At 64.9% G+C, this 20,297-nt stretch overlaps 1 protein-coding gene across 5 annotated transcripts; it reads right to left on the bottom strand.

Moving 5' to 3' along the window:
• Positions 1–460: 460 nt before the first annotated feature.
• BCAN (brevican) lies at positions 461–20,143 on the bottom strand. 5 transcript variants are annotated; one of them, XM_087772628.1, is made up of 17 exons: positions 20,064–20,143; positions 17,421–18,229; positions 16,602–16,897; positions 11,463–11,555; positions 10,980–11,372; positions 10,630–10,804; positions 10,409–10,536; positions 9,052–9,345; positions 7,160–7,585; positions 6,352–6,540; positions 5,731–6,180; positions 3,516–3,623; positions 3,159–3,317; positions 2,017–2,099; positions 1,515–1,659; positions 1,108–1,290; positions 461–1,015 (listed from the first exon to the last, which is right to left on the bottom strand). In XM_087772628.1, the coding sequence occupies exons 4-17, from the start codon at positions 11,545–11,547 to the stop codon at positions 990–992; spliced, it is 2,844 nt and encodes a 947-aa protein (XP_087628754.1). In that variant the 5' UTR covers positions 11,548–11,555; positions 16,602–16,897; positions 17,421–18,229; positions 20,064–20,143; the 3' UTR covers positions 461–989. The 5 variants fall into 5 exon arrangements, with proteins under 5 accessions (XP_087628754.1, XP_087628753.1, XP_087628755.1 ...); XM_087772627.1 differs by having other exon boundaries at positions 5,731–6,540; positions 7,328–7,585; XM_087772629.1 differs by lacking the exon at positions 7,160–7,585 and having other exon boundaries at positions 5,731–6,540.
• Positions 20,144–20,297: the final 154 nt, after the last annotated feature.

Raw genomic sequence — 20,297 nt, 5'->3', positions numbered from 1 at the left:
CAGGGAGGCAGCCAGTGGGGCCCCCCCCGGCCGCCCCGTCCCGGGGGTTATCGGTGTCCCTGGCACCGCACACTGGGGGTTTCTGAGTTTTGCTGTTCAATGGGGCCAGGGAGAGCTATAAAAAGCACCGGAGCTGGCATGGCACAGGGGGAAAAACAGCGTGGGGAGATGCCAGCATCCCCTGGTACCCGCGCTGTACCCCCAGGTCCCGTGTGTTTGCTGGGAGCAGTGTCCCAGCCCGAGCCCTGAGCGGTCCCCAGTGCTGCCAGGATGCGGGGGCACGTTGGGCTGTGCCTCCCTCTTCTGTGGTCCCTGGGGACGTCGCCATGCCCAGGCTGTGCCAGGGGCTCAACGGCACTGGTGGGTGCTGCCATGCTCCCCATTTTGGGGCTGTGCAGCCCTGCCTTTCCCACCCCTGTGCTGGGGCTGCCCCAAATGACCAGGCCACCGCTCCGCACCATCCATTTACTGGTTTTAATACCCACAGAAGCACAGAGCGGGGGTTTGGGCAACGTGTGGCCACTCCGAGCCTGCGGCAGTGGCTTCTGCTTTTCCTGGGAAGTGCAAAAGCCCCCCTGCACCCCGGGACGGGTGCTGAGCTGCAGCACAGGTTGGATGTCCCCGTGTCACCTCCCACCAAGGTGTCACAGGATGAGGACCCTTGGGCCAGAGGTGGGAGAAAGCGGCTGGAGGTGACGCTGGCACGTCAATGCCATCACCTGCCCGTGGTTCCCCCCTTGATTTCGACCCGGTTGTGACTTCAGGAACAAAACACCCCTTGTGCTACGTTTTGGGTCGCTGTCGGTTCCTTTCGAGGGGATCTTTAGTTATTAGGATTTCTTTGTACAGATATAAAACAAACAAGGAGGCAGACATCCAACAGTGAGGTTTCGTGCCACGCCAGGCTCCGCGCTGGCGTCCCCGTGCCGTCCCCATCCACGCCGGCTCCAGGGCCCGGGGAGGTGGTGGCTTCTGCCCTGGGGACTTGCTCAGTCATCGGGGAGCTGAGCCAGGCCTGGGGGGACACAAGAAACCCCAGGTGAAGGGAAAGCCCCAAAGGCAGGTGCTGGGGGGAGCTGGGGGAGTTTTGGGGAGCCCTGCGCTCACTGGGGCGGCAGGCCAGCTGAGGCGGCTCCCAGGTCCCATCCTCCCGGCACCGGATGATGGGCGAGCGGCGCTGGACGAAGCCACGGCGGCACTGGTACCGCGTGATGGAGCCGATCTCGTAGCGCTGCTTTGGTTTGCCAAAAGTGCGGGCGTTGGTGACGGCGGGGGGCGGCCCGCACTGCACTGCAGTAGGGGGGAAGGGGGTCATTGCACCCAGCCATGGATGGGCACCCCCAAACTGGAGCAAACTGCCCCCCAATAAACCCCAAACAAGCCGAAGCTCCCATGCACGGGACCCGTTTCCCCAGCGCGGGGATGGTGGGGAACCCCACTTTGGGGTCACGGAGGGGTGCAGCCCCAGCCCGAGGCAGGGGCTGGGGGGGGGGGGGGGGGGGGGCACAGCTTACCCAGCCCCATTTTGCAGGTGTAGGAGAGGTGGTAGTTGCAGGGCACGTCGCTCCACTGGCCCCCGTCGTGCCACACGATGACCACGCAGTTCTCCCCAGAGAGAAAGTAGCTGTCGGGCTGCCCGGGGTGCCAGTTCTCGTAGAGCTGGGAGGACAGGCGGGACGGGGTGCCCGGGGCACCCCAGCACACCCTTTAAAGGGGGGGGCCGCACCAGTACGTACCCATCTGCAGGCTCCTGGCCGTGATACCCCCATCGGGAGTGAGGTCCCATCTCCATGCCCTGTGGCATGGCCTTGGGACCCCAAATCCTGGGGTCTGTCTCACCCACGGCACCCCCTGAGGATGCTCAGCCCAGCCGAGGCTCCTGGGGGGGCTTCAAAGCCTGGTCCCAGGGTCGGACCCATCCCGGGCACATTCCCAAGCGATGGAGGAGGATGATGAGGTGCCTGGGGGGTGGTTGTTCTCCTGGGGGGGCACAGGAGGGCTGACAGCCCGACTTACCAAGGGGCTCCCATCAGACCACTGGAAATCCCCCTCGATGGTCCGGTCGTTCAAGCCGATCCACTGGTACTCCCTGTACTGGTCTGGGGGGGTAAGGGAGGTGTTGGGGGGGGCACAACCAGGCTCCCCCAGCACCCCCCATCAGGAGGGGGCTCAAGGGAGCTGGAGGCTGAGTTTGGGGAGATTTGGGGTCTGGGGGGGAGTGCGGGGAGGTGGAGGTGGCCCCAGCCCTGCAGCTGGGGGGTCTGGGGACAAGGGGAGCCCCGAAGGGGACACAGAGGGGACCCCCCCGCCCTGCACCCCCGGGGGAGCGGCGGGACGGGGCTGGCCGGGAGAGGGCGGCAGAGCCCTGCCTGGCCCTGCCTGTACTTGCCAGGCCCTGCCTGTACTTGCCAGGCCCTGCCTATCCCTGCAGCTCCCTGCCTGTTCTTGCCTGTCTTTTCAGCTCCCTGCCTGTTCTTGCCAGTCCCTGCCTGGCCCTGCAGGTCCCTGCCTGCCCTTTTCTGGTCTGGCCGGTCCCTGCCTGTCCCTGCCTGTCCCTGCCTGTTGCTGCCTGTCCCTGCCCGGTCTCTCCTTGCCCCTTCCTCCTTCACGTCCCTCTGGCCTCTTCGCTCTCTGCTCCGTCCCTGCCGCTGTTGTCCCCTGCTCTGCCTCCCTCTGCCTTCCCCCCACTCCCTCCCCGTCCGCTTTCAGGCAGGTTATTACTTTGCCTTCAAATTTACTTGCACGTCTGTCCACCCATCACGCGTCTATCCATCTGCTCCCATGTCTATCCATGTATATATCCGTCTCCTCTCACATCTATCCGCGTATCTATCTACCTGTCCATCCATCCATCCTCCATCAGCCCAGCAATCCCACTGTCGCGCTTCCCCCGCCTCCCACTAGCCCAGAGGCCGGTGAGCATCTAACCACGCTCTGGGCAATCCATCATATCAGCTGTTTCCTTTACTCTTTATTTTCTTTGGCTTCCCTAGACTGTGTTTGCCTCTCCCTTGCCACAGCGGGGTAGGGCTTTGCCTTGGCTCCTGGCCGCTTTTTGGCTTAAGGTTTAAAACTCGAAGCCCAGCGCTGAGGGATGCTGAGGGTCCCGTGGGCAGAGGTCCGGGGGACGCAGTGGGGCCTGGGGTGGTGCCACGTACCGTTGATGAAGTCCTGCTCCTCGGGGGTCAGGATGGTGGCCAGGTGCCCCCCGTAATGCCTGCACTGGCTCTCCGCATCCTCCCAGCTCCTCCGGGTGGAGAAGTGCTTGTAGCAGGCTCCCTGGAAGCCATCCCAGCCGGGGCTGCACTTCTCCAGCACTGAGCCATGGCGGAGAGCAAGGGGGGAGAGAGGAGAGGGTCAGGGTGATGGAGCCCAGCTCACCAGCAAGCAAAAAAACCCCCAAAAACCTGATTTCCACACATTTATGTCTCCTGGGCTGCTGGTTCAGCAGCCGAGGCTGCAGCGGGAGCTGCCGTGGTGGCACGGCACGGCCGTGGTGGGACCTGGGGACTCACGTCTTTCGCAGTTGCTGCCTCCGTAGCCAGGCAGGCACAGGCAGGCGAGGCGGGCGCCGTCCTCCGTGCAGGTCCCTCCGTTCAGGCAGGGGTTGGGGACGCAGCCACCTGCAAGGCAGACGCAGCCGTCCTCACCGCGGGAGCTCAGAGATGGGGAGCACCTCATTAGCGCCCAGCATCGTTAAAGCCTCATCTCTGCCGTGAGCACCCTACAGCGATCAGATGCCCGAGTTGCCACTGCGGGCACAAAGTCTGGGGCAGGGGAAGGACTCAGGTTCACGGTGATGTGCCCGGAGCCATCCCGTCTGCCCACGCTTCATGGGAAGCTCCCAGCTCAGCCGCCCTGAGCTGGCTGGGCTTGGGGCTTGGGCCTCCCCCCAGGGCATGGGGACATGAGCTGGACGCTCTCATCTTCCACATCAGTGGGCTCGCTGCCATGCCAGCCCCTGGCCCGCTCCTGCAGCTCAAGGACGGCTCCTGCTTTCCCCCGGAGCGATGCAGTGAATGTGCTTTGGGATGGGATGTGCAAAGGATGAAGCCTTCGGCGCATCCCGGCTGCACGTCCTCAGCCTGGCAGCAAGGTGAGCCTCACGCCTGTCCCCCTGTTGTCACCTTCAGCCTGGCTGGGGCTGATAACTCAACCGGCGCCGTCCCTGACCCACACGTCCCCACCAGCCCATTACGGTCATTAAGGCGCCTGGAGTACATCGTGTGCTCCCAGCCCCAGCTCAAGAGCATGATTAAGGGCTGCCGCCAGCGCTGGCGGAGCGGAGACTGAAAGTCCTTGACACCCTCCAGCCTAATGATGCCCAGTTAATGGTCCTTGGCTCATTGGAGCCATGCCGAGGACGATGCTGCTGCCCTCACCCATCCCCAGACACCATCACCTCCCCGCAAGGTGCCAGCGGCTTGCCCGGCCATCCCCAGCAGACCGAGGCACGGAGCGGGATGAGCTATTTAGGGCCCTAACGCTACACAGCCGGCTCTTTCTGAGCATCTCTCCTTGCCAGGGTAAAGGCCACCGTCCCGTGAGGTCTGGCCACCCACCACGGAGCACCCTCTGTGCCACGGGACCGGGCAGGGCACTGCCAGACCAGGGACCCCGCGTGGTCCCCTCCGCTGCAGCCGCCCTTGCAGGGAGCCAGGAGGGCAGACGGGGCAGGGGCTTGGCTGCTGTAAGCGGCGTCGGAGCCGGGAGCATCCCGGCGTGGGGGCTGGCAGGTGGGTGACAACCACCCACGGCCGTTCACGCCCCCACTGCTCTCCCATCTCAGCCCCCATGTTGGGGGACAGGGGCTGGAGGGGGGGCTGTGCTCCCCAGGGGGGCTGCAGCAACTTCGGGGCGCTTGGCCGTCGAGGGCTGCGTGAGGTGGGGTGCTATCGGCGGGGCTCTGCACCCCGTGTCCCATCGGTGCCACCCGTGGCTCCAGGCTAAGCCCCCGCTGCTCGCACCGTGCAGCTTCCAGCCCTTCTCCCTCCACCTGGGGAAGCGCGGGGGGACCCAGCCCCGGGGGGCCGCACGGAGGGTGCCAAGCAGCCGTACCCCACCATCCCGCCCCGCACGGGGTCCCGTCCACCCTGCTCCCTGGGGACCGCGGGGGCGGGGGCCGGGGGATTAGTTCGTCAGTGGGAGAGGCGCGCGGGCGGTGAGCGAGGCAGCAGGCGCGAGGACGAAGGGAAGAGCTAGCCGAGGTGCTTGTTCTAGAAAGCTTTTAATTCCCTTTATTAGTACCACTGTTAGTCAGAGTAGGGTTTGGGGCCTTCTTTTGATTTTTTTTTTTCATGGAAACAGTCATTAAAACACTTCACAGAAGTAGAAGAGATTAAAGTGCATGCAGAGCTCAGACCAATTTGTTTGACAAATATGTGCTTCTCCAGACCTGTAACCTTCCCTTACCCAGCTGAGGAGGAGAGAGAGAGAGAGAGAGAGAGGAGAGACGGACGGACAGATGGACAGAGGGAAGCACAGCGTGAAGGAAAGGTGTTGGCTTTCTCTAGTGCCAGAGAGCAGCCAGGAGGGCTGCCCCGAGGGCGAGGGTGGCGCGGCGGGGAGCCCCGGCTGAGCGGGTGCCCGCGCCGACGCTGGCCCGCTCGGTGGGGAGGGCGGGCAGGGGGGCAGCCGTGCTGGGGGCCGGGTCCCCCAGTGGGGTCCCCGCCAGGGTCACCCCGGCGCTGCCGGTATGGGGAGAGGTGAGGCCATCCCTGCGGGTCCCACCTGGTTCTCCGGGAACGGCTGCAAGGAAACCCTCCACGGTTGCAACGGAGGGAGCGGGTTGCTCTTCCTCCTCCTCCTCTTCCTCTTCTTCCGAAGATGCAGCAGGCATCCCGCCATCAGTGGCCGGGGGTCGCGGCACAGCCTCCTCACCTCCCGTGGCCGGCGTGCTGCTGCTGCCAAGCACCTCTGTGTGCCACGGCGTGACTGCCGTTGCCTCCACCGCGGGGCTGGTGCTCCCATCCCCTGGGGCCGCGGGTGAGGGGAGCCACAGGGCCCCCGACTGCTCCTCTCCCTCCTCCTGCGGCTGCGAGGGAGCGGGGGGCAGCGGGGACACCCCGGGGCTTTCGACCACATCTCCTGAGAGCTCGGTGTCTTCAGCGGCTGGGACGGGGGTGCTCGTCCCGCCAGGCTCATGGCCACGTGGCGGGGTCCCCCCATGCTCTTGGCTATCTGTCGAGGTGGCAGAAGTGGCACTGGTTGGCGATGTCACCTGGTGCCCAGGTGCCCCGGGGCTGGCAGTGTGGGCTGGCCGCCCCACAGCATCCCGTGGACGGTCAGGGCGATGTGTGAGGGCAACGGGGCTGAGCAGCCGGGGAAACCCCTCGGGAGGCTCCGTGTCACCTGCTGCGGCCCCCACCAGGGACGGGGCACCGGTGGGTCCCTCTGCGCCCACCCATGGGGCCACGGAGAGTGTCTGCGTGCCGGTGGCTCCATCCGGCTCCATGGGCTGGCTGGGGTCTCGCCCTCCGCCCGGGCTCTCCGCCGATGGGCTGCCAGGGTCCCTGCCCGGTGCTGCTCCCTGTTCCTCCTCTGCAAAGGGCAAGGCAGAAAGGCAGTGAGATGCTGGCGTCGGGGAGCCAGCCAGACCGCAGGGCTGCGGGCACTGGCATTGCCCGCCAGTGCTGCAGGTCCTGCGCGCAGTGGGCAGAGCTGGGGGGGCAACGCCGGCACTAAGATGCACAGGGAGACAGAAACGGCCCCGAGCCCGTGTGACATTGTCCCCTCTGAACCAGCGCGGCAAACCGAGCTCTGGCTTGGCCACCACCAAGCCCAGCCCTGGCACAGGCTTCCCTGCGGCAGGGGCTGTGCTCAGCCCCTCACCGCTGCGCCTGGCCTCCTCTCCCTCCGGCTGCCACCACCCTTCGCCAGCTCTTTGCGTTGCTAAGCTGCGGCCCGGCACGGACCCTGCGCGCTGTACCCCAGCCGAGGGAGGGACAGACGGATGTCCCCACGCCAGTGACTTGCGCACAGCCCTACACCAAGACACCAGTGCCATGGGTGCTCCCTCCACGGGAGGGATGGGGATGGCTGGGGTGACCTGGGCACCCACGGGTGCCTCCGACCTCTCCTTGTAATCCTGGCACCTCCGTCCCTGCAGTTCCTCTCTACACCCCAGCCCTGGCACCGTCGCAGTGGCTGCTTAACCTACCCACGCGGGACGGCTCGCGCCCGGCCGCTGTGCACTGCCCAACTGTCCCTGTCACCCCATCCTTCTCCACGGGGGACGGGCTCCCCGGTTTTGCACCACAGCTAAGCGGGACGCCTGCCTCGGGGACGGCCGGGGCCGTGGGAAAAGGGGAGGCAGAGGTCGGGTGACCTGAGGACACGGAGGTATCTAGCGGGGGGTGCCGGGCCCCTGGCCCCGGTGCGTCTTCGGGGGACGGGCTCGGCTTTTCCAGCTCAGCGTCCTTAAAGAAAGGGACGGCGTATATAGCCCCTCGCGACTCAATCTCCACTTGCGCTTTGGGCAGCTGCAGCTCCTCCAGCTTTTCTGCCACTGTAACAATCTCCTGGAGGCCCTCGGGCTCTCTGGCTCGGTATTTTCCTGCAGCCTCAGGGAAAGAGTTTGTCCCTTCTGTGGGCAGAAAGAAAGTGGGATATTACTGCCCTGTCCTGGCCCCGCGGCAGGCAGAGATGCCCTCGCCCCAGCGTGGGGCTGGAGCCCTGGGGACAGCCTGGCACCCAGGTGGGGACCCAGCTCTCCTCGACCTCCCCTTTCCCCTCTACACAGGGTCAGGATCAGGCCCTTCCCAGGCTCTGCCAGCATCAGCAAAGCTGACAGCCCCGGCGGGAGCTGTGGGGCTTGGCAGGACGCAGTGGGGCCGGATCCTGAGCCCTGTTTCCCCGAGGCGATGCTGATTTACACCACCTGCGCTGGCCTCGGAGCCATGCTCCAGCCTGGCTCCCACCGCAGCTGCCCGGCCAAGGCTTGTGGCTTCGGCAGGCTTCCAGGCAGCGCCGAATTTTACACTCGCAGCATTTTCTGCTCATCCCTGCCCTTCCCGACAGCAGCTCTCCCCGCTTCTCCTCCTCCCGCTCCAGCAAACCCTAAACCTGGATGCATCCCCCCCCTCCCCACCCCGGGGAGCGCAGACGTGTGTGGGGAGTTAGTGGGTTACAGGGGTCGCGGAGTCGTGGGACGGGTCCATCCTGCCTAACCCATGGGTTTCCCTGCCGAGAGACGGGGAAACTGCGGCACGGAGTTGCACGGCATCCAATTGTTCCGGGGGAGAGCATCCCCGTCCTGCAAGCCCCTGAGGGCACACGTGGAGATGTGGGACCGGGAAGGAGGAGCGGAGGGGTGGCTCTTCCTCCCTCCGTGCTGGTTATCCCTGCCAGCTTCCATCTTTGCTCATCCCCTCCTGGCTTATTGCCTACGGCCCCCAGCACACAGGCAGCGCAGGCAGCGCAGGCAGCACAGCACCGCTGGCTGCAGGCCTTGATTCCTGTTCACCGCTGTGAGATATCGCCCAAAACCAGCCTTGCAGGCTGTGCCCAGCAGCCTGCAGGGACCCAGCAATGCCCCCCGGCCGGCAGCCGCTGGGGGATGAACCATCCCAGAGCCGCGCCCACACAGCTCACGCAGACCGACAGTGCCACGCAGGACATCCCTGTTCCGTCGCGATATATCAGCATGCACTATAGAGATTGTGCAGAGCACCCGTCCTCTAGCATGATGTATCAGCATGCAGTATCGGGACCATGCAGGTTATCCCTCCCCTGTCACGATATATTGGCATGCAATACGGAGACCATGCAAGGCATCCCTATCCTACCATGGTAGGGTGATGTGCGCGATTGAGGTGGTACAAAACACCCCTGCTCTATCGCGATATCGCGACACGCAACACAGAAAGCACGCAAGGATCCTGATATGATCCCGACCCTGCAGGATATCCCAGCTCTGCTGCACCCAGTGGGTGGCTGGAGCCGGCACCCTGCACCCACCGGGCACCTGCGCCCTTGCCCGGAGGCTTCCCAAAACCTCAGGCTGGCCCCTGCCCGGGAGCACCCGCGGGCCGGCGGGGTGCTCCTCTTTACCTCGAAAGCAGTACGCATCGTATCTGCTCTGGGCATCGGGGAATCCCGTCTGGTTGCGGAAGAGGAAGATGGTTTTGACGCCCGGCAGAGCCCCGCCGCAGCGTTCCCGAGGGGTGACGATGGGGTAGCGGACACTGCCGTCGGCCAGCCAGCCGGGGCTGCAGGCGTCCAGCCCCGTGCTCCAAGCCGCGTAGAGCTGCCCCGTGCTCGCCAGCTCCGCGCCCAGCGCCTGACAGCGTGCCGCCGCCTCCTCCAACGTGAATTTGTCTGGGGCCGTCTCCAAAAAGATCTCCCCTGCGAAGAGAGGAAGGAGACGGGCGTCAGAGCCGGGGAGGGGGGCATGGGCTCCGGGAGCCCCCTCGCCTCCTCCGCTCTCTGCATGACCCCAGGAGCTGGCTTGGAGATGGACACCTCCAGCGTCGTCCTCGCAAGGAGAAGCACTGGGGGCTGGAGGGCCCTGCTTGCATCCCTGCCTGCATCCTTGCCTGCATCCCTGCCTGCCTCCGGTCTTCCCGCACATGCACACGACAACCGCGGCGCAGGCACGGCTGGAGCTCTCGTGCCACGCGGGATACCTGCCCTCGCAAACATTGCTGAGACTTTAAAACCTCGGTGAAAGGGACTGCAGAGGAGCAAGTCCACGCCCTGCACAGCGCCATCAACGTACGGGACATTTCCAAGGGGAGCTGCGAGCCCAGCAGACGCTGTGGTGGGGCTTCATGCGGAGACGGGCTGAAGACCGCTACCCTAAGGTACGCCACGTGACAGCCCCCGCAACCGCACCGGTCTCCCCGTCCCCCCGCATCGCGCCCCGCACACCAGCAACCTGCACCGCATCCCTGCCACCTGCCTGGCATCACCCCAACCCACCCCACAGCAGCCGCAGCCGCCGGCGGGGAGCCCCATCAGGGCCCGAAGGAGGGAGTGGCCACCCCCGCGGGTGGGATGTGCCCGGGCTGCAGGACACGCAGCACCCAGCACATGCACAGCACGGCGTGAGCTTGCCCAAACCCCAAACCCCCACGCAACGCTGTACCCATGGAGTGCTGCCAACCCAGGGCCGATCACCCTGGGCATCCTCCAGCCGTGAGGCCGGGGCTGGGCACCGACTGCTGCAAGTGAGAGCGCCCCGCGCCCCGCAAAACCAAACCAGAAACGCTTCGGGAAGCAGCACAGCAAGTCCCCGCGCTTGCGTGCATCGAAGTGCCCAAAGCTTTGCAGAGCCCAGAGGTTTCGGAGCCAGCGCCTGTGGTTCAGGGAGGCTTTTTTGTTTGGGTTTACACCGGGTTATGGGGGTGAGTTAGCACGGCCGCAAAAGCAGGGGAGGGCAGGACGGGGCTGGCGGTACCGCAGGCACCTGGGAGGTCCTCAGCGTAGCAGTACACGTCATACATGTCCTCCGGGTCCAGCACCCCGTAGTTCCTCACCCCGGGGAAGCCGTTCATGTCTCCGTAACAGGCCTCGCGGGGCGTGTGGATGGGGTACCTGGGGCAGGAAAGCACAGGGGAGGGCTGGCGACTCGCGGAGGGGTGAAGAGGAAGGCGACGGGCACGATACCCGGGTGGCGGGGGTGCCCACCTGACGGTCTGGTCTGCGATCCAGCCGGCATCGCACTGCTCGTAGCCGCCGAGGTAGGCAGCGTACAGCTGCTCCGGGGTGGCGATGCGGGCGCCGATCCTGGCGCAAGCTTCTTGTGCCTCGGCGAAGGTGTAGGCGTAGCGCATGGAGCCCTCCCGGTAGTGAAACACCACCCCTGCGGGGAGGACGTAGGCATGGGCAAGGGGCTTCTCGGCAGCTCCCACCTGCACGGGTGCCTCTTTGCAGCAGCCCCCCACCCACGCGGGTGCATCTGCAGGAGGGGTTTGCTGAGCCAGGAGAGGGCACCTGGGCACCCACCCCAAATCCCACCGCTCCCCGCCTTGAGGTACCTTTGACTTTGACGTCGAGGATGTCGTGGCCGTCCTCAATGCCGTGCTGCACGTCGCAGCGGTAGATCCCCGAGTCGTTGGGCCGCAGCTCGGTGAGCAGCAGGGAGGCGTTGGTGTAGCGCTGGTGGAAGATGGGCAGGGAGGCGCGGAGGCGATAGTCCTCGCTCACCTTCACCCTGTCCCCCCGGGCTACCAAGATCTCCACCTCCCTGCCCTCAGAGATGAAGGTCCACTTGACCCGGGGGGTTCCCAGGACCGCCCGGCGCCCGGCCGTGCCGGCGGTGGGCTGGGGGCCGAGGTAGGTGATGAGGCAGGGGATGGTGATGTCGCCCGCCAGCACGGCGTCCAGGGCTGGGTGGCGTGGGATGGAGACCTGCAGAGCCTTGAGGTCCTCTGGGAGAAGAGAGGAGCCATGAGCAGGACTGGCGCAGGGCACTGGCAGGGCAGGGAGCGGCACGGATGCGGGCAATGATGTTGAGTTACCTGTGCCGTCTCCAGGGCCAAACACCTCCGGGACCACCGTGGGGGCAAACAGCCAGAGCAGCAGCAGCGGGAGGGCTGAGGCCATCCTCTGCCCTGCAAGGGGGAAGGAAAAAGCCACCAGCTGTGCTTAAAATTCAAAGAAGCATCCAAAATATCCCTTCCCTGCACGAGGGGGAGAGGTCCAGGAGAGACCCCAGCCCGCGTGTGTGGGGATGGGGTGATGCGTGTGGCATCGGGGCCAGCACCGGCACAGCAGTGGTGTCACCTGGACCCTGGGATGACGGAGAGGGGAGAGAAGAGAAGGAAATGTGCCCTGGTTAACAGGAGGAAGGAGGGAGCACGAGCAACCGGGACCATTGGCTGGGTGCCACTGGGTCCCATCCAGCCCCACCAGCCTTCCCAGGGTCCCCTGGAGACAGCGGAGCCCAGCCTGGCCCTGACGGCACGGAAAGTCTGAGCCCAAACCCTGGCCCTGGCATGCCGGAGCTGGGGCTGCGCGTTCACAGGCGCCGCAGTGAAAAACCTCAGAAGGGTTTTTTTTAATAGTTGGTGTTCAGCAAGAAAGAGGCAGCGAGCCCCGGCCGCGGAGGCGAGTGTGCAAGCAGGGCATGCACGTGCGCGCTTGTGCTTCTGCACGCGTGTCGCAGCGTGCACATACGTGTGCGTGCGCTCGTGCACGTGTGCATTGCCGGGGGGGGGGGGGCGGGGGTTGTGCGGAGGGGGTTGAGGTCAGCGAGCTGCCGGGGGGGGGGACATGGCTGAGGGCACACAAAGCGCGGGGCGGAGAGGGAGGGAAGGAGCGGGAGCACTTCTCTTTGCCATTCAGCTCACGCCAGAGGTTCCCTGCGCGCTGGGAAAACCGGGGCCGACCAAAGCAGCCATTATGTCCCAGGCCTCTCTCAAGGCTGCCTGGCACAAAGGGCTCTCCCCAGCGGGCTGGGGACCAGCGCTGAAAGGAGAGCCCAGTGGCTAGCACTGCCATCGCCGGGCCCTGGCCCTCCCCAGGGAGCAGCCCGGGGGCCACTGGGGACACCGGGCATGTGGCGGAGGGGCTCTGGCTGCCCACGGCCTCAGCAGCCATCCGGAGGGGAGGCCGATGCTGGGGATGCAGGGAGATGCCCCAGCGTGGTGCAGGGGAGCACAGCCCCGATGCCCCCTCGCTCCTCAGGGGGCTGGGGGTTTCCTCAGCCCCCCGTACGGGGGATGCACCGCGTGGTCCCCCGGGGATGCACCGCGCGGTTCGCCAGGACCGGAGCACGGTGACCCTGAGACTCAGAGCAGCTTTGTAATTTATGAGCTCTTTGTGCTGCATCGATTTCGGCAGCCACAGAAGCGGATTTGGCACCTCCGTGGCGCTCTCTGGGCCTCCTGACGGGAGGCTGGCCTCACTGCCTGCATCCCTCTGCAAACAGTGCTGCCTGAATTTACCCACGGGACCAATGCACCAGGGAGAGGGTGTGAATACAGCCCTCAGCACCGCACACCATGCACGCACAGCCCCTGCCACCCTGCACCATGGATGTACAGCCCCTAGCACCATGTGCCAGGGACATACAGCCCCTGGTACCACGCACCATGGATGTACAGCCCCTGGCACCACGCACCATGGACATATGGCACCACACAACACGCACCATGGACATACAGCCCCTACCACCAAGCACCATGGATGTACAGCCCCTAGCACCAAGTACTTGGACATACAGCCCCTGGCACCATGCACCATGCACATACAGCCCCTGGCACCGTGCACCATGGATGTACAGCCCCTAGCACCAAGCAGCATGGACATCGACCATCATGTGCGCACCACAAACCACCCCCTTCCCAGCAGGAGCTCGGCACGGGCAGCCAAAGCCCAATCGCCCAGGACGTGGCCAGCGGTGCCAGAGCCAAGCCGGGGGCTTTCTCTGCTCCGGACGGATCATTTGAATTCAGCCCCACAGCTCTGGAGTGAGAGACAAAACCCCGCTGCTCGGCGGCCGTGGCCGGGGTCCAGTGCGGGGGCTGGCTGCCGTCCCCCCGGGCGGCCAAGCGAGGAAGGCTTTTGTCGCGGGTGCCTTTTCTTCCCGTTCCCAAGGCGCCGCGGTGGCGTGAGCAGCGGCCGGCAGCAGCCGTGAAGCCCCAGGAAGGAAAATCAAGTGATAAAGCTCTGCAAGAACTGGGCAAGCTGGGGTGAGCGGGTGTCTGCTCCCCTCCTGTGCCCATCCTTGGCTGGGACCAGGGTACCGGCACTGGGAATGGGATGCGGAGAGGGTTAAACCTAGTTTCACCCTGCCCATGGGCGATGCCCCGAGATCCTGGATTCCCGTCATGGCAAGAGACTCTCAGATGCCAAGTTTGGGGTTTGGGGTTGGATTTTTGGTTGGGTTTTTTTTCCTATTTGCCACAAATGGAAAATTTTTCAGCCCACAAGTTGGGAGGAAAAAGCTGGGAGCAGGACTAGGGAAAAGCGGACAAAAAGCTCAGAGAGGGGGGATGGCAGCAGCTCGTGGGGCTCGATCCTCTCCGAGACCTCGGAGCTCAGGAGCTGCCGGGGACGGACTGAGACGCAGGCACGCACGCAAGCGGCGGGGCCGCCTAACCTCCATTTCCGTGGGAAACCAGGTGGAAAATGGAGCTGAAGTCTATTTTGGGCTGGGAGCGATCTTTCTTTCTCCCCTGAGCTCGGCCCTGCTTTCAGAGGCGGCTCCACGACCATGGGGCTGGCGCAATTTGGAGCTGCAGCACCTGGTCCAGGGCGAAAGGCAGGAGATGCTGCGAGGGGACGGCCGAGGGCCGGATCCCTTCCCATCTCCAGAGAGGGGCTTTCTCCTCCATGGCCCCCTTGTCCCCTCCACGTGATGGTTACTCATCCCGGCTCACAAGGTGCCCTGCCAGCCCGCAGCGAGCCGGGGGGAGGGCAGGCAGCCGAGCGGTGGCTTTCCAGGGATGCTCAGCTGCAGAATGAGTCAGCAGCCACGGGCAGAGTCTGGCCCTGCTCCAGGCGAGAGCAGGCAGCCCCGTCCCCAACAGCAAAGGACCTCAGACACCCCGCTGTCACCCCGGCCGGCCAGACGCACCGACGTCCCCATCCACGCACGTGGCTGCCTCCGTATCGGTCCCCCGTCTCGCTGCAAACTGGCCCTGAGTCCAGGATCCAGCCCCATCCCTGGGTGTGCGCGGGGCGCAGCCGTGCTCGGAGGGGTCCCCGGAGCGGGGCAGTGCGGGGGGACGCGCCGGCTGCCCTGGGAGCGGGAGGGCCGCGCTCTGCGCAGGGGATGCAGCGGGAAGAGCCCGGCAGCCTCTTGGCAGCAGCCGCTGGCAGAGCTGGGAAGGCCGGAAGCAGGTGGGGAGAACGGGGGGGTCCCGCGGCTGCTGGAGCCACTCGGCCCCCCCAGCCCAGCAGAGAGAAAGGGGCTCCTTGTTGCAAGGCTGGGATGCAGAGATGTGCCCCCCCCATAGCAGGGGGTCCGGGGGAGCCCAGGGAGGGTCCCCGGGGAGATACAGTCCCGCACGGAGGGGTGGGGGTGGGAGAAGACCCCGTAGGGACCCCCAGGGACACGTGAGCACACGCACACCTGGGTGAGTGTGTCGCACACACACGTGAAGGTTTGCACACCCATCCCTGCCTTTCCCAGCTGTGGGGAAACTGAGGCACGAGGTGGGGCAGGAGAAGTGTGGGGTAGAGGGTGGGAGGACCCAGATTGCGGCACTGCTCCCCGGCCCCTCTGCACGCTTACCAGCCGACTCGCAGCTTCTCGCTCCCAGCACAAGATCCTGGCGCCCTGAGGAAGGACCCGGGCTCCCAGTTTCCCCAGTCTAAACCCATCCCTTGCAAAGCAGCCCTAAAGCATCCCCACCACCCTCACACTGCTATGCACCCACCCAGCAGCTGGAAAAGGCTCCGGGCTGGGGCAGAGGGAGTTTTTCCCAGCCCTCCGGCAGCCGAAAGGAAGAGCAACAGGTTTTAGGTTGGATTGAGGTGGGAGAAGTCAGCGTGATGGGAGAGGAGATGGCTTCAGCCAAAAGCGGACCCCGGAGAGGATGCTCAAGGGCAGCCCCTTCATCCCGGGACAAAATGCTCTGACTGCAGGAGGGGAAGGGGTTTGCAGCAAATTACCCCAGCCCAAGGCACCCCACGGGGGACTAGGGGTTCACTCCGGGGCTGCTCAGCCAGGAAAAGCCATGAAAATCCTGCAAAATGTTTCTGTTTTCCCCCAGCCGCTCCTGTCCCCCCCACTGGGACACTGGCAGAGCCGGGGGACGGAGCCGGGGGAGGACAGGGAGATCCGGCGGTGCCCTGCAGCCACCCCAAACCCTGCGCTCTGCCCCAGCCCCTCTGGGACGGGGCAGCTTTGTCCCTGAATACCTCCCCATGGGGAGCTGCCGGGCAGGAGGGGGGGAGCCGGACCCATGGGTCTCTGTGCAAGCCCCTGCCTGGCTCCGTGCCTCAGTTTCCCTTTCCACTGCTACCCTGACTGCAGCATCCCTGGGACAAGGACCCATCCAGAGGCTCTGCAGGACAGATGGGGAGGGGTCCCCCATGACGGGACACCCCAGACCCTTGCTGGCCTCCCGGCCCCTCCAACAGCTCTCCCAAAACGAGGGTCCCATGGGAGCAGCTGCTAAAACAGCCCCCAAAATCCCCCTTATCCCCAACGCCTCCGAGCCCCACCGCTGGCCGGGCAGCGGGACGGGCTGGGCTCCAGGCTGCGGTGGCCAGGCAGCACCAAAGTCCTTTTTCCATGCAACTTAGCAAGAAACCCCCCTTCAGCCCCCGCTCTGCAGAGGCAGCACCGGTACAAGCTGATCCATTAAAAAAAAAAAAAAAAAAAAAAACCAACTTGCAGAGCGATGCTGTCCTCCCCGGGGGGATCGGTGACAAGGACAAACTTCCCAGAATCGGGACCGTGGGGACCAGCAGCTTCGGGCATCCTCCGCTGCAGGGCAGGAGGATGCCCTGTGCCCCTCGTGCCTGCATCCCACGGGGAAAAGCACGGGGAAAGCTCTCGGCATCCCCACGCCGGATCAGCTCTCCTTTTACTTTCCACCGGCGCGGAGGTGAAATGAGATATTGAAATTAATAGCGCAGTACGGCAGCAGGCATCGTCCCGTGGTTGACCGTCGGCCAAGCCCAACGCGTTCCCCGCATCCCACCTTGCTCGGTGCGCGGCGGCAGCCCCGCTGCGGCCCTTCTTCGTGGCGGGGGGAACGGCAGCGCCGAAGGGGGCTCCCCTTCCCCGGGGCCCCGGTGCGGTGCTGAGCTGCGGCTTCTCGGGGGCAGCGCAGGCAGCGGTCGGCAGCAGGTTGGCAGGACGGCTGGGAACGAGCTCCACCAGGCATAAGTGCAGGCACCGAGAAAAGAGGAGTCCTCTGTGTGTGTCCGTGTCCTCGTCTCTTTTTTTTTTTTTTTCCTTCCCCTTTCCCTCCTCCTTTTATATTTATTCCTTCCCCTAATTAAGGAAAAAAAAAAATTATTACCGTGTTGGCAGGCGCTTCGTCCCTCCCCTTCCCTCCCTCCTGGCAGCTGGCAAACCCAGCACGAGATGCCGAGCGTGGGGAGAGGAGGCTGCTCAACCCGGGCACGTTATTTAACCCAGTGCAGCAGAAGTGGAAGAGCAGCCAGCGCTGGATCCCCTGGACCCGACCGGAGAAGGAGGGTCCCCCCGCCACAGCCCCCTGCCACGGCACGGCAATGCCCTTTGCATGGTTATTTCTAATATTTGGCAGCTTCAGCTGGATGAGGAGGGGGCCACGGGCAGGGGTCCCGGTAGCCAGCGGAGGCTTTGTCATGCAAAACCCCCTTTGCAGCGAGGCCGGCGGATCCCCACGTGGACGGAGGCACCGTCCAGGGGCTGGAGGGACCCAGGGGCTTCACCAGCCCCAGAAGGGTGGTGGGAGCAACCAGACCCGACCTCCCGGCACGGCACGCACAGTCGAGCTTGGAGAGCATGTGCCGTGCCTCAGTTTACCCACCTGCATCCATGGCACGGGAACCCATCATAATGAATGCATCTTCAAGTCTGATGGCTTGCAGATTGCTCCTGGAGGGACGTGTCGGGACCTGGGCACCCAGTGGGGTCCGGGGTGCAGCTGAGGACCCTCATTTGCAGACCCAAGCCCCTCGGGAGAAGGGCAGCACCCATGAACCAGCAGCAGGGTTTTTTTTAACCAGATCGCGCTCAAACTTTCTCTGGTGTGGAGCATCCTCTGCCTGGGGGGGCCGGCGTGGAGCCTGCCAGATAATTGCTTGGGTGAGTTTGCAGAAAGCCGCAGCTCCTGAGCAGAATTAATCATTCGTCGCCCTGGGAAATAATTACGGGCGGCGGAGATGGTCTCGTTAGCGGTGCAGTCCGGCGGGTGATGCACGCCGCAACGCTCTGCCCTTGAGGCAGCCGCATCACGGTGCGGGGCTGGGATGGACGCTGGGACGGGGCCAGGATGGACGCTGGGACAGACACCAGGACAGACGCCGGGACAAGCAGGGGTGAAAGCCACGGGCTGCCCCAGCCTCTGCCCCCCATACCCGACCCATGAGGTCACATCCTGCACCCAGCACTTTTGCGGCAAAAGGCTCGGGGCTGGGGGAAGCGCAGAGTGCCTGCTCAGCAAGGAGCGTCCCCCATCCTAATTGGGAACAAATGTTCCCAGCCTGGCTGGTGTTTTCTCTCCGGCTCGGAGCAAATCTTCCAGGGCTGCTGCTCTGCCTGCTCCTTCCCAGGGCAGCTCCTGGTCCCTCCTGGCTGGCGGCATCGGTGGGGCAAATCCCTTGGGACATCCAGCTCCTGGAAGGGGGAGAGGAGCAAGGCAGCAGCAGGGCACAACCCTTATTAGACATCAGAGAATCCCCATCCCTGTCTGCAGCCCCAGAGATGTCGGGGGCCTCCCAGCCCTTCCCATTGCCCCAGGCCCAGCCCCAGCAGCCGAGGGCATGGGAAGGGGGCTGGCCCCACGGGGACCCCCTCCAACAACTGCGGCCCCTGGCTGCAGGCGGTCCCCAGCTGCGCCGAGGCTGAAAGGGCCCTGATGCCCAGCTGCGCTTCCTCCTCCTCCTCCTTCCCCCTCCAGCCCTGCTCGAAGCCACGTAGCAGCATCTGCCGCACACCCCGTGCCAAGCTCGCCGGCACCCCGCCGGGCCCCCGCCCTGGGGCAGCGCCCATCGCCAGGGGCTGTGGGGCTGCAGCACCCTGCTGCCCCCACAAACCTCCACTGCCACCGAACGGTCACCCCTGAGCACCCCGCGGGGATGGGGGGGCACAGATATCCCCACCGCAGGGGGTCCTGACCCCAAGCATCCCCCAGGGACATGGACATCCCCACTCTGAGGAGGGGGGCTCAATCCTAAGCATCCCCCAGGGACGTGGATGTCCCCACCCCGGGTGGATCCCGACCCCGAGCACCCCACAGGGACACAGACATCCCTATCCCAAGTGACTCCCAACCCTGAGCACCCCGCAGAAGGAAGAGACCCCTGGGGACCCCTCTACACCCCTGGAGAACCCAAGTCCTCCCTGGGCTGCAGGATTTGGGGTGTCCCACCGAGCCCCGGTGCTGGCATGAGGAGGAAGAGGGGAGCAAGGCCAAGGAGGAAGGAAACGCTCCATCCCCAGGCACTTCCCGGAGCAGCCGCGGGCACCGAGGGCCGCCTTGCGGCAGACACCAATACTGGGGGCCAGCTGCCCTTGGGCAGCCCTGGGGCACCCAGTCACCCCACGGGCACTCAACTGGAGGAGGAAACTGGGAGCTGGTGGAAAAGCCGAGCAGCCAGGCAGCAGGGATGGCCGGCTCCGGAGTGGATGTGCTATGGAACAAGAGGGAGGAGGAGGATGAAGGCACTTGGCAAGGCTCCATCGCCCCGCTGCCCGGAGCTCCGGGGACCCGGAGATGAATTATCCGACCTCAGCGCTCCCTGTGCTGCTTAATGGCATTTCAATCCTGGCTGCGAGAGGCAAACCAGAGCCGGGGCCGGGGAGCCAGACAGGATGTCTGGCCGGAGATGAGCCGGGAAGCCGATGCCTTCGGGGACCCCCAAGTCGGGGCATCCCCCCACCACCAGCCAGGCACCGAGCCGGGATGCAGCAGCACCCGGGGGAGAAAACCCGCTCCCTGCTGTGCCAAGGGGGGGCGGGACCCCCGTTATCCCTGCTCCCAGATGTGGGGGACACGGGGTACCCACCAGCTCCTGGATGGTGCAAGGCTGGACGGAGCTTGGGGACGGCTCTGGGTGGCTCTGGGTGGCCTTTGCCAGCAGAGGGGACTGTTGCTTGTCTCGCTGGAGGAGCTTGCCTGGAGCCTGCCCCATGGGACAGCTCGGGAGGGGACATTTACTCTTTTCCTCCTTGCCCTGGAGGGGACAGAGCAGGGACCCTCCCGTGGGAAAACCACCGTCTCTCCGGGAGAGGGAGGACCAGGAGAAAAAGCTGGCAACAAGTCTCTCCCCAAATAATGTTTTCCTGCCTCTTTTGTTCACAGAAACCTCCCAAGTTTGAATTTTTAAACCTCCTCCCCTTGCCAACCCACTGCCCTCCCCCCAAATAAATCAGCTGGGGGGAAAAAAAAAAGAGAAAATAAAAAATACTAATCCCCAAATGCTCCCCGCAAAGCAATTCATAACCCCACCGTGACGGCTCGGCCGTGCGGGTGAAAGCTGTGAACGAAACCAAATGTTGAGCCGGCGCTTGCCAAGTTTCGGAGGCTGCCGGCGAAACCGGCGGCCAGCCACAGCCATGAGTCCCCGTTGGGCTCCCGGCTCCGCTCAGCGCCTCCCGCCGCGCACATCTGGAAAGAAAGAAGATTGCAGATGGACACAGCTGGATGCAGCACCCTAAGGGGGGGGGGGGTGGCCGGGATGAT

This window comes from Nipponia nippon, unplaced genomic scaffold (assembly GCF_047370975.1).
Source record: "Nipponia nippon isolate SJK-2023a ecotype South Korea unplaced genomic scaffold, ASM4737097v1 scaffold_36, whole genome shotgun sequence".
Taxonomy (NCBI): Eukaryota; Metazoa; Chordata; class Aves; order Pelecaniformes; family Threskiornithidae; genus Nipponia; species Nipponia nippon.
The sequence above is the reverse complement of the archived record's forward strand: the minus strand, read 5'-3'. Positions and strand labels throughout refer to the sequence as shown.